The sequence below is a fragment of the Mytilus trossulus genome, chromosome 4 (assembly GCF_036588685.1).
Source record: "Mytilus trossulus isolate FHL-02 chromosome 4, PNRI_Mtr1.1.1.hap1, whole genome shotgun sequence".
In the NCBI taxonomy this organism is placed as follows: Eukaryota; Metazoa; Mollusca; class Bivalvia; order Mytilida; family Mytilidae; genus Mytilus; species Mytilus trossulus.
The window spans coordinates 83,315,242-83,335,496 of NC_086376.1; the positions used below are offsets into that span (position 1 = coordinate 83,315,242).

At 32.7% G+C, this 20,255-nt stretch overlaps 2 protein-coding genes across 2 annotated transcripts in view; one reads left to right on the forward strand and one right to left on the reverse strand.

The window, feature by feature from the left end:
• Positions 1–8,522, reverse strand: part of LOC134716146 (spermine oxidase-like) — a 38,489-nt gene extending 29,967 nt beyond the window's left edge. The window contains exons 1-2 of the mRNA XM_063578937.1: positions 8,133–8,522; positions 3,930–4,844 (exon numbers count right to left, since the gene is read on the reverse strand). Coding sequence (XP_063435007.1) covers positions 3,930–4,844; positions 8,133–8,283 — 1,066 coding nt within the window. The 5' untranslated portion in view covers positions 8,284–8,522. The remainder of the gene's footprint in view (positions 1–3,929; positions 4,845–8,132) is intronic.
• Positions 8,523–11,580: 3,058 nt separating this feature from the next.
• LOC134716147 (uncharacterized) lies at positions 11,581–19,558 on the forward strand. Its single transcript, XM_063578938.1, has 4 exons — positions 11,581–11,655; positions 15,432–15,951; positions 17,503–17,584; positions 18,991–19,558. Exons 2-4 carry the CDS (start codon positions 15,439–15,441, stop codon positions 19,026–19,028), a joined length of 633 nt encoding a protein of 210 aa, XP_063435008.1. The 5' UTR covers positions 11,581–11,655; positions 15,432–15,438; the 3' UTR covers positions 19,029–19,558.
• Positions 19,559–20,255: the final 697 nt, after the last annotated feature.

Below are 20,255 nucleotides of genomic sequence, written 5' to 3' on the forward strand. Positions count from 1 at the left end.
TGTACTTTCAAATCTGTCTCCCATCACCTGACTGACATAAGTTCGCTATTTGAAATATAAGTCAGGCCAATGTCTATATATAATTTGGTCTTGTGCCAGTTGTGGGTGTCAATATAAGACTGACACTGTATGAAATTTGTCACCAAAGTACAATTCCATTTATAGGCAAATCTTATAATTTTGTAGTCACAAGCCTGCAAATGCAGAAATGTGTAGCCCTGCAATTATCCTAATTTAACTGTTTAGTCTGTACTGTATATATGATTATGGTGACCCTATTGCTAATACAAATGTAGTACCTAAGAAACAGAATCACATTAAAAAACCTAACATACATATATAATCCATTGAATGAACCATGAAAATGAGGTCAAGTTCAAGACAGACATCTACCCCTTGCAATCATTCCATACTTATAATTATAATATAATACTGTGGATTCCTTATTATTCGTTGGATACCAATTTTCGTGGGTTTCGTGGGTACAGGTGAACCACGAATTTAAATGTTCAACAAAAATATAAATTTATAATATGCTTTGTTTGCAGAGGTTGTAAAACCACGAAATCAAATATCCACGAAAATGCAAGTTTTCCTCAATTCACGAAAAATAAATGAATCCACAGTACCCTATCCAAGCTATAGAAGTTTATATAGAACTATTGTTTATAGTATAATAATATTCTAGAAATACAGTTTTACTGCAATAAACTTAACATTGAGCACTGTATGTACATGAAAATGAGGTCAACTTAAAGTTAAATGAGACCTGCTAGGTGGACATGTACACATGCACCTTACAATCATTCCATACACAAATATAGTTGACCTATTGCTAATACATTGTACATGTACTAGACCCAAAATCATAACCTTGATCACAGATCCATGAAATCAGGTTTGTGGTCAGGAGAATTGTAATTCAACACATTCTTTTAGTTGTAAACTGAAGATTGGGTATTCTATTTTGGAAATTACTTAAAAATCAATGGAAAACAAGTCATGTGATGATGTCCAAACTTGCATATAATCATATAAAGGGACACAACTAAAGATTGGTAAATCTACATTTTATAACTCTGACAATCCCAATCCAACTCTAACTGTGTTTTGTGGTAATATAAGCATTGACATTGTGTGCAGGTGTCATAACATCTGGTTGAAGCAATCTAAAGTTACTTAGAGAACAGAAACAAATTATGAGACATACATGTATGCATGATATGCAGGGAATCTTCACAGCAGCAGGGTCATAAAAAATTGATGCGATTTAAAAAAAAAATGAAAAAAATAATCTGTGCTGAATACATATATGCTACTAATGAACATGTAGTTGTGTAATGTTGACAAAAAAGGTACCAATGCACACCTTTTTGCCTTTAAAACTGAACTTGTAGATGCACATGTATACATGTATCATGTGTATATATGTATAGATTTTTATGACAGACAAGAGATACAGCACAACTGTTATCCCAGTTTGTCGTATATCTAGATCTGCTTTAATTCGGTAACTTTGTCATGAATTTGATGCAAGGATGTCAGATGTCAAATGAATAAATTTTGTGTTCAAGGTACATGTATGACATCATGACCGTGACATGAAAAATGCATACATAGTTCTTTTGACACAACAAAAGTTGTAAACATTCTGCCATTTAATTGTGAAATTTCAAATCAAAATCAAACATATATATCAGAAATGTCAAAAGATTTATTTGGAAAAAGAATTTAAATTTACTTACAACCATGACAACATATACACCGGTACAGTATATTAGATTTATCATATTTGTATTTAAATGTATGTGACCATGCTTATAGCCACAAGCAAAGCTTTCAAAACTCTCTTCAATGTCTCATGATGAAGTTAATTAACAAATTCTAGTGGAAAAGTAATTTTCGCACATTGGGGTTAGAAAAAAATCATTAACTGCATTTGGGCAAGACAGAAAACAACTCTCTTCACAAAATGATCAACATCACGTTTATATCACCCAAGGTTAGGATTGTGCAGAAAGTTTATTGACCGCTGCAATTGAAAGAAGGCAAATGCTACACTGAATCTTCATTATAATCGATACAGAAGACATGAATTAACCCATTGACTGAAAACTGACCGGCCAATGAACTCTTTACCTTTTGTAATTCTACAGACTGGGGATGCCCTTAAAATTGTCATTTATACATGTAATCATCTATGCACACACACACAATTGTAAAGTCAAATGAAAATTTACCATTCTCAAACAATTAATTTATAATACTTCAACAATATCAATTTCACAAAATATGGATAAGCTAAGATTTAAGACTTCAGCTACTGTCAGAGTTACATTCACATTGAACTTGAAGGTACATTAATTCACTGAGTGAGAGTATATACATGTATATATATAAGTTTTATCAATGCTACACTGCACAGCTTTCGTGTCAAACAAGGACAAATCACAGGTTACTGTCCTCAGAGACAAATATGTTTTCTTTCCACATGTATTGCTTTACATTTACATTTCTAACCATCCCTTCACCTTAAAAGTTTTAATCGTTTTCACTGCATGCTCTCTGAGAGGATCAACATAATCTGTTGAGTCATTGCTTCACACATTTTCTGCAATCAACCTTTCCTTTTTTTTTTCTCTTTTATATAATTTGAAAGCCAGCTTTGAAATTGTCAGAAACCTGGTGGAGATGGGCTTGTCCTTTGTAATCTAAATCATTGATGGATGTACAAAAATGTATACAATGAATGAAATGAATATAGTACCAGTTGAACCTGGACTGTAATAAATCATTCAATACAAGGATGAAGAACAGCACTAGTTTAAAAAAAAAAAAAAAAGTAAAAAAAAAAAAGAACAGTGCTACACCTAATGATGTACAATTGCAAAAGTTACATGTAACAGAAAAACACATACATTAAGTTGCAGTGCCGTACATGGACATTGACATTTACACGGAAAAAAGTTGAACATATAATTTTCTTATCGTATTCCTTACTTCGGAAACAAACTTTTCTTTTCAAAATCAGATCTGACACATAATTTATATTTTTAAAGTTAAGGTGGTACCTAACACTACAGGGAGATAAGTCTATAAAGTCATCTATAAGTTTTAATTATATTGTGTTGTAAAAGGAATATTAAGCTTATCAATGATCAAAATTGGTGTTGGTCAAACTGCTATATATATATATATAACCAGTGTATTTTTTCTGACAAAACGGTTGGTTAAAAACTTTTAATAAATGTGTGTCAAAAATCCACAAAAAATAGGGCCAGTTGGATTGGTTGTAATCAAAATTTATACTTAATTATGATATTGTAAATTGTTATATTCCAATGATCTCCGACTTATCTCTTGATTGCTATGTAATTATAGACTATAGGTCCCTTCAGGGCTCCAGAATTCTTGAGTTAGGTTGGTAAAATCACAAGTATTTTTTGTATACCTATATATATATATTAAGTTTCATGTACTAATACGTTTGTAGCACCTGGTAACTATTGATTTTGTTCTATAACAAATGTACCATGGTAACAAATAAATAATAATCATGATAATAATAGTACTTAATAAATATTATCTGAAAAAGAAATATTTACACATAAATCTCTCTACAAAGAAAAATCGTTCAACACACTTCATTTTCTCAGATACATGTACATGCATGTGCATGAGCATTAAAGGTAAATACAACTGACCAAAACAAATTGACCTTGGCCTCCTAATTTTACGTTGTCTAATATAATGGCCTGAGACAAGTGCTCCCAACAAATATTTCCACACCCCTGGTACTATACACTTTCATGGTGAGAACCCTGTAAACCTAAAAAAATTCATTACTCAATTGTTGATAAGATCTGAGTAAAGAAAAGACAGTCAAGATACAAATGTAGCACCAATGCCACTTAAACTATCATACTCACCAACTAAAACATTGTCATGTACCACTTCAAAGGAGTATATTTTACGATACCACGTGTGTCGCAGATCATTCATTTCAATCAGATCATTGTCCCACACAAGTTCTACACGGAACAATTCGGGCTCTGTCACTGGTTCATCAAACTGAACAATAACTTTGTCTACAATGCCAAATCCAACTGCATCTATTGCATCTAATTTCATTTTAGGCAATGGTGGGTTAAACATCCTATCACATGCAGCTTTTAAAACACCTAGTGAAACAGTACATATTACGTGATTTGCATAGAATTTTTCACCGTTTTCACATTCAACACAACATTCATAAACATTTTTTTCTGGATCTGGAAATTGTCTATTCCATCGTATACATTTGACTGGATGATTGAGTAAAATATTTTCCTTTGGGATACTACTTTTTAGGATTTCTAAAACTGCAGTAAAACCGGGTGGGATTGTATAATGAACACCTGGTAGTTCTTCATAACTTCCAAACTCACTCAAAGAAACCTCTGACAATGAATCACAGCCAGATATACAACACTCTAGCCTTTTTCGCTGATCAAATAACAATTCTCTAATATGACGGTCACTATTTGTATATCGTTCCAAAGTGTCTTCATATTCACGTTCCAGAAATGCCCCAACACTATCATTTTCTTCCATTGTGGGTATACCACTTTGATAAAAATCCTCTGCTTGCATAATTAGTTGCCCATAGTTCAAATTAACTTGATTGACTATTTTTTCAGTTACTTCCTCTCCGTTTTCCATTTTAAAGGAAGTTTTATTACGAAGACCTTTATTGCCATGTCTCAATTCTAGCAAATTATTGTCATCAGCAATTTTAAAAATTGGGTTTCTTTCTATGCCATGTATCCAATTGGCCCCCATTTCTGCTTTATGGCCTTCGGCATCTGAAAAATATCATTTTTTTTAAATATTTACATTTTTAATTTCTTCAAAATCATTTCAACTGGTAGTGGGTCCAGGTTTCTTGGCTTTAATATATATACATGTACACATACAGGATTTGTATTTAAGTTTTAAAACTTTATAAGTTCAGTTTTTAATGTGCCATTTTTAGAAAGTGTGTGAAAATAGTCATAATAATCATTCAACCAGATGGGAGGTTTTTACTTTAATGTATAAGCTAAGTAACAGCTAGTTTAATAAAGGGAGACTTAATGGATACTACATGTATGTACAATAATATAATCTGTAAATAAAACGAGATTAACGATAATGGTCACTTTCAAAAACTTGTGTGCAAAAAAACATGCATGTTTATGAACATGACGACAGGGACAAATACATGTAGTCTATACTACAATGTACCTAAAGCAGTGACATGCAGTTTAAGTTACCAAAGAGGATTTTGTATATAATACAAGTTTATCGTGTGCATACCACATAAATCCAGTCAATCTAGCATAAATTTGGCCCTAACCCGAAAGAAATTGCAACAGAAATTTTTTAAGTTTTAATCTTTAGCATTATACCCCAAATATACACAGGAAAAAAGTCCCATAAAATCTAACTTGAGGAAGATTAAAAAAAATCACCATTTCAAAATTCCTAAAGAGATTTGCATTGGAAAGGGAGATAACTCTTGCAAAAAAGGCAAAAAAAGAAATATCAATAAAAATTGATACAAAATTATTACTTTACCTCTTCTATTCATCAGAATGTAGTGATTCTTGATTTCTTAGTTGTGTTTTTAGAGTATAACAAACAACTCTAAAGGTGTTTTCATATATTTTATCAAGCTATAATCTAGATTCTGTAGTTCAGACGACCATTTATTTATTTTTTCAACATGTCATGGTAAAGAATCTCAAATTTAATAAAAAAAAAAATGCATGTATTCTTTTTTTGTGGTTTAAAGTTCCTTTAGATAAGTAAGTTGCTGAAACAATATAATATACAGATATAAACAATACCAAATTTTCACACTATTTTTTCAAAATGGTTACAAAGCTTTAAATTTGCAATTTCTTTAATGAAAAGTAAATGGAAAAAATAAAACTACCCATAACATTTTGGTTTTGGACATTTCATGAGCAGAAGATTATATAATTAAGTCAAATACAAACTTATAACCCCATCTGATCAAAGTATCATACTTTACATAAATTTCAAGAAAAACAACCAAAAACTGACCAAAAAAGACTTATTTTTGCAAGAGTTATCTTCCCTTCCAATGTTAATTTCCATAGGAAATTAAAAAGGCTGATTTTGAGTTTGCCTCAAGTTAGACTTGATGGGACTTTTTTCTGTGTATATTTAGGGTTTAATTCTATAGATTAGAACTAATACATTGTCTGTTGCAATTAGTTTGAGGTTAAATCTTAGTCTGACTGGACTTATAGTTATGATAGTAAGCTACATTTATAAAGCGTGTTATATTTATTTTTTTCATGCAACTTTATGCACTAACTATAACTTATATTATATCTTATTATTCTAGCAGACTTTTTTGTCATGTTGGGGCCTTTTACAGACATGACAGTCAACTACATATATATACATGTATAAAAGTATGGGTTTACTAATTTTTGTAACATGACACAAGGCTATATGTTGACCTATAACTTTTCCATTTCATTTGGACTCTGTCAGATAGACAATTGGCAATCATACCACATGCATTTCCTTGATTATACATGTAACATTGAGTTGGTCACATTTTTTAATGATAGGTACAATTTTCTATTGTACTAATAGATACTGCATTGTGCAAAGTAGTGACATCTCATCATGATGTCTTGTGGTATACTACTGACATGTGTATGGTACAATGCATAGCTTGTACTAGTTTGTTTCTGGTTCAATAGGTTCAAAAACAACGAAAAGACATAGGTTACCATTTACAAATGCAATACTCAGTAGACCTGGCTTAAAAAATAAGTGTTACATATTTGTTTTTCGTTTATTTTTTGTACAATTAATGCCGTTAGTTTTCTCATTTGAATTGTTTTACATTGCGTTTCGGGGCCTTCTATAGCTGACTATGCGGTATGGGCTTTGCTCATTGTTGAAGGCCATACAGTGACTTACAGTTGTTAATTTCTCTTAGTGAGAGTTGCCTTATTAGCAATCTTACCACATCTTCTTTTTTAATTATACTTAACTAGTAATATATTTATTAAATTTTGTAAAATGAACAGGGGCGGATCCAGCTGGCGATGATTTAGAGACCGTTTAACTTAAGCGTCAAACTACTTTTAACGCCGTTTCCATTCACATTGTTAACGTCATCATATCTTCTGTTAACGTTGTGCTTTTTTTATGTACATGTATCATGTTACTATATTGAGTTGAGATTATACGATCAAACAAACCAGACTTTGTTTTACTGCCTGTCCAGACTTTTAGTTAACCCATCCGTCATACCAGCCATTTTAAAAAGGGGGGTTCCTAACCAAGGACAAATTGGGGGTTCCAATTACATGTCCCCATTCAAATGCAGTGATCGTCCAAAAAATGGGGGGTTCCCACCCCTGGAACCCCCCTCTGGATCCGCGCCTGATGAAACAAGAGTTTTGTACACGTCAGAACCTGAAGAGAAGAAATCCAATTCCATGCAATTAGGCCCATTAAGCATTATATTATCATACATTGCAAAGCAAAGGGTGTACATGTATGTAGTTTTGTTAATTATGCTAATTATTGATCCACAAAAAGGCCCAATGGTTCAACCTCTATTTCTTCAAATAATACCCAAATCATACAGAGAATGAATATAATTTTGACATAGTTTGAAAAAATTATAAAGTTGAGAAAGAGGTCCACATTCACATTTTGAAATTAAAAAATACATGTGTCCCCCAAACATTTTCTTGATAACAAATGATTTCCTTGTGAAGCAGTATTTCCCTGTAGTAAAACTGGTTCTATTTATATATAGAAATTTGATTGGTTTGTTGCCAGACGTTCTGTACATATGTCCTATTTTGACCTTCACACAATCATTCACAAAAATCTAAAAATGTGTCATCGAGTTCAGGCAATGTAATTTCATAAAATACAAAGACATGACCAATCGCTAATAATAATGACAATTGAATACACTTTTAAATTATTATATTGTATTTTTACTATGATACTGGGTTACTTTCTTTTTGCTAAGGTGGCAATGTATCCAAACGAGAACTATCACGAAATGAAACCATGGCATACATTTGTACACTGGGATAACTTACCAAGATTGACGGTGTATATTCTACCGCCTGTTCTATTTGATGCTTCAAGTATAACGTAATCTTTAAATCCATTGTTAGCGAGATAATCTCCTAAGGCTATCCCAGAGATCCCTCCACCGATGATCACAATTTTGGGCTTTGTTTCACCCATATCCTTCAAAAGTCAACAGCTGACATACGTCACGTACTTCTAATAAAAAATCACAATAGTTGAATTAAAAATGTTGTTTCATCCACATCTAAAACAATAAAATTACACAGTTTTATAAACACTTTCAATGATTTGTCTCTAACTGTGTTGGTCCTTGTTTTCATAACATGATTTTGATTATGAATGTATCGTCGCAAACGGAGCGGTTACTCCACACATATTTCAATGACGTCAGAGATTTTACCGTATGCAGGTGAAAGTTCAAAGTTGACAGTACTTTTGTCCGTAGAGTTTTTGCTGATTTGTTTCTGAAAGCACCAGAAAATATTGGTAAGGAAGTTTCAATCTGAGATAATTTGGCTTATAGTAATTTAAAAAATTATTGTTTAAATAATGAACGCATTTTCAACAAAATGTAAGGATGCCGTCTGCTCTCACAAAAGGAGTGGCAGATATCAAATGGATGGAGCCAGAAAAGGGGTGTTAAGATTTTACAAACCAACACAAAATAAAAACAATACAAACAATACAAATTAAAAGAAATGAAAAAATAATTAAAAAAATGTATAAATTCAAAATTTACCGACGAAAATATGCGAAATTAATCAACAGAAAAATATTCATATTGTGGGTTTCTTTTTGTAGATCTACTTATCTGTTTTCCGATGTATGTTTGTGAGTCCATTCTTTATCATCCAATTTTTAAATGCGGAGGATTGCAATCGGAAAATGGAATATTAAGGGTGGGGAACTGAGATTTAGATCATGAGATCAGTGAGGGGGATAGGACCTTTATCGGGACTCTGTGATCGGGTGTTTTTAACTTGCTCGGGATTTCGGGATTGATCCTTTTTTTTTCTCGGATTTCGGGACGTCGGGATTTACTTTATTTAAATTCGGGACCTCGGGATTTCGTGTTTGTAAGCCCGGGATTTCGGGATCAGGACCACTCCTATCCCACTCATAAGTCTTAAACCAAGGATTTGTATAGTAATATCCTTGCTTAAACTTTATAGCACTACCATATTATATACATGTTTTCTTCTGACATTTTATTTCTCTCGCTGTGTTGAAGACCCATTGGTGGTCTAGTGCTGTGTTCTGCTTTTTGGTCTGATTGTTGTCTCTTTGTCACTTTCCACATTGTCACACTCAATTTTATGTCACTGTTCTATTTATTGTTCAGTATATGAGGCAGGCGTTACGTTACCTGCATGTGAAGGGGGCGACGTCCATAAGAATACTTATATTAACCAGAGACATATAATACAATTGTATTATATGTCTCTGTATTAACTAATTTCATATTGCCAATTGCTTACAAAATGTTGGTCTGTAAGATGACGAATGGTTTAACTTTTTCAACGGAATTTTCGAGGTTGGATCTGCGTTAAATTACTGCTGCCTTAAAAATTTAATTATCTCCAGACTTTTAGACGGGACATGTTAGGTAGTAGACTATACTTGATGCGCATTATAGATCATTAGAAGTCTTAGGTGGTACTGGACAGGGCGTATACTAATCGTCTTCCCCCAAACTACAATATATTGGCTAAGTCAGACAAAATATTTGACAGACAAAGACTGAGTCTGTCAAATATCCTCGGCGACTAAATATGCATAGGTCAAGCATTATGTCACCCAATGCAAGAATATATATATAAAAGTGCGAAACTTGGCCATTTGAGTAATAGGACGGTGATCACTGGACATAACATTTATCAGATTCTGTGTATATCTCACTCTCTGGACTAATAAAGTATATAGCGTAATATTTAGTCCCAATAAAGTTATTTTTATAGTAAATAATAGAGACGCCAGTGTTTAAATTCGCATATAAATGATGTCATTATTTTAAAATCTATCTATGAGTGTGGAATAACCATACATCGTCTCGGAAGAAACAAATATTTGAAATAAAAACAAGTTCGTTTATGAGACACATCATTTTGTTTCATCTTTCTTGTGACCAACTGAAAACAATCACTACGTCAGCACTTCAAGCGCTAATGATGAGTTGTATGTGGGAGAAAAAAAGGGGGAGGGGTAGTGGACCAAAGTGGTTGCATGGGCCGTGTCGAATTTAGAGAGATGACTGACACAAAATATTTGTGAAGTTCGAACGCATTTCTCAAAACTGTTATTTTTACTACTTGATTATAAACATTATCGAAAAAAAACCTCACTATATTAGATTATATTAAACGCTATATTACCGGCTTGCACACGGTCAGTATAGTTGCGTGTAATTACATTTTGATTATTGTGTTTATCGTATTTTGACTGGATTAAGTCGGTATTTTCATGTTGTGTATAGTTAAGAAGATATTTTGGATGTTAAATGAGGATGGAATATACGGCGAGTCGCCGCCAGATGATATTTCAGATGTTAATAACCAGACACGGGTAGAGTGACTTTTCTCTAATCTTCCTTCCATCGGTGTTTTAAATGCTTTTATATACCAGTAATAAACAAATTAAATTCGAAATTGAAGCAGAATATAATACGAGTAAACAACCCATATATGGTGAATGTCGCATTTGAAAAGAAACTAATATATGTATATTTGTGATGGTATAAAGTGATGACGACATTTAATATGAAAAATTATGACGAACATCAACATATGGCAAATTTATAGTTGCGTGTGAAATTCAAATTTAAAAATTAGAAACTTGTCCAACTGTTGCATCCGATTCGATCAATACGGAAAGAATTATATTCACATAATAACAGCAGTACAGTACAGACATTTATATTTCCAGGAAAAAATGTCAAATAACAAAAATATTTGTAATCTGAGCATGTCATCTTTTTTCCTAGTCCAAGCATGACAAAAAGCCGATAAAGTGACAAATTAATACAATACAATTATACTATTTAACATTCATAAACCGAACAAAACAAATTATAAAACAAGTATCATGATTACAGAAAGTCCGTATTAAGAGCCTATACCAATGCATGGTAACCGAATTTACACCTTGAAACAGAGACTTAATTATAAATATGTTTATATATGACTCTGATTCAAGGCATGTTCGCTACACTAAAAGATTTTATTAATTCCCCTATAATTTAAAACTATATATATATATATATACGTCACCATGTAAAATGCTATTTCTTAGGCAATCCTGGACTTCTCGTATGACAGCGAGCTAAATTTTTCGAAAGTCCAATTTTCGTGTACCTATGTTGTAAAATTTAAATGAATACTGACTTTTAACAATTCATTTTCATTACTTTCCGGTATTATAGTGTTTTGTGGTATAGGTTGTTTATTTCCTTTTTAACCATGTTGTTGTTTCTATACGTGCATCTGCGACTAATTTATTTTTGATTGCGCCTTTGATATCTTATTTTAAACGGTAAGAGTTTTCTCAAAGAAATCAGATACAATTGAGAATGGAAATGGGGGATGTTTCAAAGAGACAACAACCCGAACAAAGGGCAGAAAATGTTCACACAGCAAGAAAATCGTTTAACCGTATACAAAATGTACGAAATAATTTTATTCAGCTGACCCTTAAACTCAATTTGTTTAGATGCGTTTGTTTTAATTCGAAATTTAAAAGATGCACATTTTCAAAAATGTACGATATAAATTTACTTATTCCTATATCCATACCCTGAGAGGAAGGGATCCTAGTACCTAAGAAAATGTGGAACCCGTGTACATATAAATACTTCCGCAAATTTTCAGATCTAACATTGTTGGGCTGATATTAAGACGAATGTTATATACAGGATGTGACTTCAGCCTAGTATCACCATCACTGGTGATCCGATAGATAAAATCCCACATAGAGTTGCAACTGGTTGAGACTTACTTATATATATATGTGTGTGTGTGTTAGGGAACGCAAACTTAAATTTTCGCCGAGCTGAACGAGGCGATCTTTTGTTTAGGTAAAATTATTGAAATATCTTGTATTAAGCTTAGAAAACCCCATGCTTTCAAGTTGTAGGGATAAGTGCACGCCCGCCATGCCACGGCCTGTACCAGCCCATGACTGAGACGTTACTGATACCGGAAAATTGATTTATGTGAAATGATAATAAATATTCAATTTGAAGTTGCAACGTAAGGGATTATATATATATATATATATATATATAAAATTGAGAATGGAAATGGGAAATGTGTCAAAGAGACAACAACCCGACCAAATAAAAAAACAACAGCAGAAGGTCACCAACAGGTCTACAATGTAGCGAGAAATTCCCGCACCCGGAGGCGTCCTTCAGCTGGCCCCTAAACAAATATATACTAGTTCAGTGATAATGAACGCCATACTAATTTCCAAATTGTACACAAGAAACTAAAATTTAAATAATACAAGACTAACAAAGGCCAGAGGCTCCTGACTTGTGACATGCGCAAAAATGCGGCGGGGTTAAACATGTTTGTGAGATCTCAACCCTCCCCCTATACCTCTAACCAATGTAGAAAAGTAAAAGCATAACAATACGCACATTAAAATTCAGTTCAAGAGAAGTCCGTGTCTGATGTCAGAAGATGTAACCAAAGAAAATAAACAAAATGACAATAATACATAAATAACAACAGACTACTAGCAGTTAACTGACATGCCAGCTCCAGACTTCAATTAAACTGACTGAAAGATTATGATTTCATCATATGAACATCAGGCACAATCCTTCCCGTTAGGGGTTTAGTATCATACCATCATAACATATATGAGAAGAACATAACTTGTGTCATGCCAACAACTGTTTTTAGAATAAATGTGTTTAGTTCCGACGCAAAGACCTTATCAGTGACTCAATATTAACGCCAAAATATGCAATCTTTAATGACTTGACAACAGTATCGTAATTATATCCCTTCTTAATAAGTCTATTCAAAGGTTTTGTAAGTTTATGAGGTGAATACTGACACCTTTGTGCTTTATAAAGAACATTTCCATAAAAAATTGGATGTGAAATACCGGAACGTATAAGAAGTCTGCATGTTGAGCTATATTTACGAATGATGTCTTTATACCGATGATAAAATTTAGTAAATGTTTTGACTAGTTTGTGATATCGAAAACCCTGGTGTAATAATTTTTCAGTAATACATACATTTCTGTCGTTAAAATCTAAAACATTGTTACATACACGAGCGAATCGTACAAGTTGAGATATATAAACACCGTAAGATGGTGACAAGGGAACGTCACCATCTAAAAACGGATAATTAACGATAGGAAATGAAAAATCATCCCTTTTAACATAAATTTTAGTATTCAGCCTTCCGTTAGTGATATAAATATCAAGATCGAGGAAAGGGCAGTGGTCATTGTTAGTATTAGCTTTATTTAAAGTAAGTTCACCAGGATAAATTTCACTAATATACATACTGAAGTCGTCATTATTGAGAGCCAAAATATCATCCAAATATCTAAAAGTATTATTAAATTTGTTTATCAGATGTTGTTTTGATGGGTCTTTGCTTATTTTTGTCATAAATTGTAACTCATAACAATACAAAAAGAGGTCCGCAATAAGTGGTGCACAGTTAGTCCCCATTGGAATTCCGATACCCCCAAAGCGAACAAAAATGTTATCTAGTAAAAATTCAAGGGCATATATAGTATCAAAGCATGTCCAATTAACATAGTTTTTTTGTTTATTGCTACTAAAAAATGACCTAAAAAAGTTTGAACATATATATTCACATTCTGATTTTTTGAATGCCCATTTAATTAGGTGTGTGATTTTTTTCTTAATGAGAATGTGAGGCAATGTGGTATACAGGGTAGAAAAATCAAAACTTTGAACAGATTCAAAATCACCAATATAAGCATGCAATTTATCAAGTACTTCCAACGAGTTCTTGACACTCCAAAAGTAATTTATTCCACTATTTTCGAAGGCCTTATTTGAACAATTTATTATAAGGTTTTTAATTGTACCAAGTGTGCTGGTAAGAATAATAGACAATTTAGTAGTTGAACAATGGCTTGAAGACGAAATAAATCTATATTTGTAAGGGGTTTTGTGTCCGTCTCATTTGGACTCAGATGGATAGTTCTGTTATTTGCATTCGTACATGTACCACATCTCTTTATATTATAATTATAAGTTATCTGAGGGTTTCTTATCGACCAGTGGTATAAAGCAAACATTGTGTAAAAACTCAATAAATAAGAGTCATTTGTTGCCCCCCCCCCCCTCCTTTCCCCCATCTGAAATTGCATATACTGTCATTTCCCCCTTCTTTTCAATAATGTTAATCGCCTGATTATCTCGCAGAGAAATGTCCTTCACCATGTTATAGGTTCTTACACATATCCAATAATTATCCAATAATAAAGAATTTTGGTTCTTTTAACATATTTGTATACGACACAATTGTTTGGCAGTCCTATTTGGGCTCCATTGTCTGATTTTGAATATAAAGATCTGAAAATTGGGACACTATTGCAGTTTTTCCTTCAATTAAGAGGTTTGAAGTTTTTTTAGCAGAAACAAAAGACAAAAATATGAAGTATCACAGATATCTGCATGATAGACTTATGTCTTTTAACGTCTTGATTATGTTGTGGGATAAATCACTTATAAATTGTTTTTTTTTTAATTTAATTAGTCAAACTTGTAGCCTTATCATAAATCTTCCTTTATCCGCTTGAGCTTTTTCCTTTGTAAATATTGATGAACAAAAGCAATTATGACACATTCAATTCATTCATTGCTGTTTACCTACGCCAACTATAGCAAACACTTCGTGTATTTTTAGTAGAATTTGTTTAGAAGTCCGAAAAAAGAACAACCTGAATTCAGCAATTGGACCAACATCTTTGAATTCCAAGTGACAATAGAGGGTTTTTAAAACACGATGTTCGCTTTGAACTTGTGCTGATATAGGTTAAAACTCTTTTCATGGCGACTTGCTCTTTTGTTTTTCCTTTTCAATGCATACACAAAATAATGAGATAAATGTTTTTTATGGATGTAATTGTGTAGACAGTTTTCAGTTCGAATTATACACGATCCCTTTTATAATAAAAGTCTTTCCTAGAAAAAAAAAGCATTTAAAGAAAAGTGTAAAATACTTCCGTTTCGGGTCTGAAATAGAAATATTAAAATTTATATCAATCAGACTATCTTTTTAAATTTCTATATTGAAATTTTACAGACTAGTCATGTCATCTCAGTCATCACAGAAAAGAAAGTTTTCAACTCCTTTCATTTCACCCTTGTCGGCCGGTGTTAAAAAAATATCAGAAAACCATACAACCATACAGAAACAATACCACAACAGTAGTATTTCAGAGGAGAGAAGAGATTCTAGCAAGAATGGGTATAATCATAATAGCTGTCAGCCAAAAAGCCCGAAGAGAACACTTTATATATTCAAAGAACCGTTAGAAAATGCAGAAATCATTAGAAATGAAGTCACTTCAAGAAGAGAAAGGCGCTATTTAATACAACCAGCTATAGTAGAGAAAAATAAACCTATATCCACAATTTACGAAATAACTGAGGAATCTGTAGATATTCAACCATATAACGTAGATACCTGGTTAAATGAATCTGCAAAAATAACTGCTACAAACTCAACGGTGTTCCATAGGAATGCACGTGAATCTTGTCTTCAGAATCCTTCTCCAAAGAAAGCAAAGATTCCAAGGAAAACTGCAGCAACCGAAAGACAGGTATTTCCTCATCTTATAGAATTTATAATTCTTACTTCTACTCAAATCATTTTGAGCACCGGTACCTTGATTCTTGCCTCGGTACAGTTATTCAAATTATTATTGTGAAATGTATATTGAAAACTTTTATCTATAAAAGTTACTTGAGATCCGCACCCAGTCGTTGGTTTATATTTATTGACAAGTCTAATATAAAAAAAAAAGAAAAAAAAGAAGAACTAGACATCATTTGATTCATTCATTTTTAAGCACTATACTAGACGATTATTTGCAATATAAAATATACACAGTCACAATACAATTGTTTCTTGCACCTGATCGAGCTTTCTTTCAATCTTATAGGAGCTATGAGCCTATGCATGTATAAAATAGGAATACCCATGCATGTGTAAAATAGATTCATTCACGTCTCAGTCCTTACAGCTGAACGGACGTGCTGGGTCAGCTCTCCTTTACCCGCTATCTTCGATGAGGGTTTATTGCTAGATGGTCAACGACATACTACTAAGATGACAGAAACCAATCCATGCCGTACAGAGAGACGTAGTAGTTGGCGTACCCGCGTTAACATGCCTCCAAAACCATTGTCTATTATGGGGAGTGTCATGCCGATTAACGTCCGAGGGCTGTATCCTAGGCTGTTGGGTGATACGACCTTCATTTTCCTGCCTCACGGCTTGGGTCCTGATAACGCTTCCTGTCATCTTTAGAACTACGTCCACGATTCATCTACCAGTACTCCATCATCGAGGCTAGCGGGCTGCCAAGCTGACCAAACTGGCCCTGAAAGCAGCCGTTGTGAAGAAGTAAAATCCAAAATAGTCAACAAACCAAAAACAACTCACCAAAACCAAGATGGCGGCCTCCATTCGGCGTCCTTTGCTACCCGTTCCTGACCCACGGCACAAAATATTTAAATGCTCACCAATCGTCTTCGGGCACCGAGCCGACCGTGCGAGGGCTGAAAAGCCAGTCAAGGTCGTTAAACACTTCCATATATGTGTAAAATAGGAATACCCATGCATGTGTAAAATAGGAATACCCATGCATGGCATGATACCGGCGGGTGCTATAATTCGAACTTTTCTGGTTGATGCTTCTTAATCTAAGTTCAGTTATTTGAATCGAGTTGAATTATATCTCTATACATAGTCTGATGTTTGATTCGATATTGCCTTATACACAATATCGAATCAAACACAAAGGCTGTCACCTAACACTTTTACGAATAAGAACTTGTTAGTTGCAATAATTATCAACCATCTTTTTGTATGATGTTAAAATTTTGTTGAAGAGAATGATTTTTGATTTATTGTAAAATAAATCCATGAAAACATATAATACATATTATATTATGTCTCTGTTTTTAAAAACGGTTTCAATATAATACCCATTTCTATATAGAATAAAAAGTATCACGAAAATGATTTCTATTCTCGAATTGAATATTAAATGTATTATTATAGTACATGTTTATAGATATACATATTTTGCAGATTATAGAGTCAGACACGATATTTTTGAAATTTTTGTTGCATCTGCCAATTTCAGGTAAAGCTAAATGTGTTGTGCTCGATACTCAAGATGAAGAATGAACTACAAATAATACGAGACAGGCGAGATAAGCTTTGTGGTATGTTGATTATTCAAAGATATCTAAACAATATAATCACTTTCGTATTGAGAATGTTGCAGAAACCAATAAAACATTATTCCGATCTGCTGATCTAAGGGGTTGGTTAATAGGTTTACAAGACTTGGTAAAAAAATATATATATAAAAGTATTGATTGTTTTATTTTTATATTCAGAATGGCCTTAAGTGATTTTGAGGTCACTTTGTCAAAGGTCAAGGTCACAATAGCAATGATACACCATTTTTGGAAATTTTGGTTTCCAGATGTTCTTTTAAACGTACTACATGTCAAACTTTCATGTCCTCCTTGATCAAGCTTTTCTATAAAGTGCCCCTTTAGAATGAAGAAGATTCCTTTTGACAATTAGATAAGGAAGTCAAAGGTAAAGGTCACAGTGCATTTAATAAAATTATGGTAACTTGAATTGTGATTAAAAACAACCCTATTGATTGTTAGGTTACCAGGTGAAAGGCCAATGCCACAGCAGCAATTGGTAAAATAAAATTGCTGCAAAATTATGTTTTTTTAAGTATGATATGTTTGTTATACGAGAAACTATCACCAAACTAAACCCTATTGACTCTTGTATTGGTAGGTCATACATTAAGTTCACGCTGGTTTCTATACACTATTTTTTTGAAAAAAGATTAGTTTATGAACAATTATATCATTAGATTCATAAATCAAATCTTTACCAATCTATGAAGGGATAATGCTCCTTCAGGTCAAAGTTCAAGGTCGCAGTAGCAGTTTATAGACTGGAATTTTGTAAAATTTTTGCTTCACAGATAATACTTGTCAGCAACTACCAGCAATAATAGCTTTTGCACAAGTGCTTCTGTAATTTTTATCTTCACAACTTGTGTTTAAGATTGCTTTTTGTTGTGCAGTTTATTTTGGTCTTTTAGTCTTGGAATAATAGGGTTAAGGTTGAGTACTCACACACAGGTTAACTCTACCTACCATATATTAAAATATGCTTAATGTAACCGCGAAATGATCACCAATCTTACTGGTCTCTTTCATTGTTTCTATATGTTTTCTCTGTCATTTTGAATTTGTTTTGTCTTCAGAACATTTGTAGACTTGCTATATTTTGTCTGTATCAAGAATTTTAATATAAATAAATAAGACACAGACACTTCTCTATTGATAAATATTAACTTTCCCGAGTCTTTACCGGTATTTTCTTTTTTTTCTGGATTGCTGTTTGTTGGCATTTACCCAATATCATCTGTTTCAGTGCACCTAAACATTTTCATTTTTCAAGTAGCAACCACATAGGACTGATGTTTAGTATAGCAAGTAGACCTGAAAAGGAAATGTTATAAGACCTTATAAAGTATAAAATAAGTCTTTTTAAATGTGTGCAAGTTTTCTTATGTTTACTTTTTATATTACAGTCAACTTGAAGGAAATTACTATTTACCAAGAGGAGTAGGTTCTGAAACAGACAATTAATGAAAGCTATCAATATTCTTCGAAAAAGGACTGTGGACAAAGAACAAGTTTGTTTTTTCTAATGAACTGATATATCTTGTTGTGTATAAAGTTAGTATCAGGAATACTACATATATAATTGTTATGTTTTCACTAGTTGAAAACAACTTATTTATTTGTGACACTTGTGATAAGATCTGCTATTTTCTGTTTTCAATTGGTAACTATATTGTTATTAAACTTATCATGAAATAACCTGAGTCCTGTGTTTTTTTAATGGTCATGCTCAAGACTGTCATTCCTTTAATAAATTAAAGGTTTAAATTTAAGACTAAGGTCCTATGAGAATCCCTTTCTGCTCGACACTAAAAACACACAACACCACTGGTTGTTGATCTAAATGAGAATAAAGTATATTTTGGATTAACAGAATCAATCTAACATAACAAACTCCCCTCAAAATATTTAAAGTTCACTATAAACCAATTCCAATTCTTTATGAATGAGTTATGACAGGTTGACAGAGGTCATAAATGATGTCATTGAACAATAAACTCTTATTAATGTGAAGTAATAACAAACAATGCAACATTTGGAATGTAGGCTCAGGAATGCGAAAGTCCACTTTACATCAATTGACCAGAGCCCAATAACTAGAAATACAAGGGAGGGTTATGAAACTTTTAAGAATAAATGACAGATCTGGTGAAAAAACACCTAAACTGTGGAAATAGATATACTTCTGCTGTTGTTTTTTATTTGGTCAGGTTGTTGTCTCTTTGACACATTCCCAATTTCCATTCTCAATTTTATGTTTCAACTGTATGTAATGTTGATAGGTAAATGCAAATGTTTAAATTGCAATAGTAGTACTTTTGAAATTAAACAAAACCAAATATTCAATCAACAAAGACTGAAGGTAAAGGACTAAATAATTTCCATGGAAATAAAACTGCATACCAAATATCAAAGACTTATCATTTTTAGTGCCCTTTTTAAACTGACCTAATCACAAAACTTTCATATGTAAACTATGCAAAAGTCAATAGAAAATGGCTGAGGAGATGTACCAGCACTTATAAAACTGCATACCAAATATCATTGACTTATTATGAGCAATGTGATTATTTTAAGGTTGAAATTACTGAGGGGTCAAGACCAATCAATCTTCAAGGAAATGAGATGTGCCAATGCTTTCACAACTGCATACCAAATATCATTGACTTAT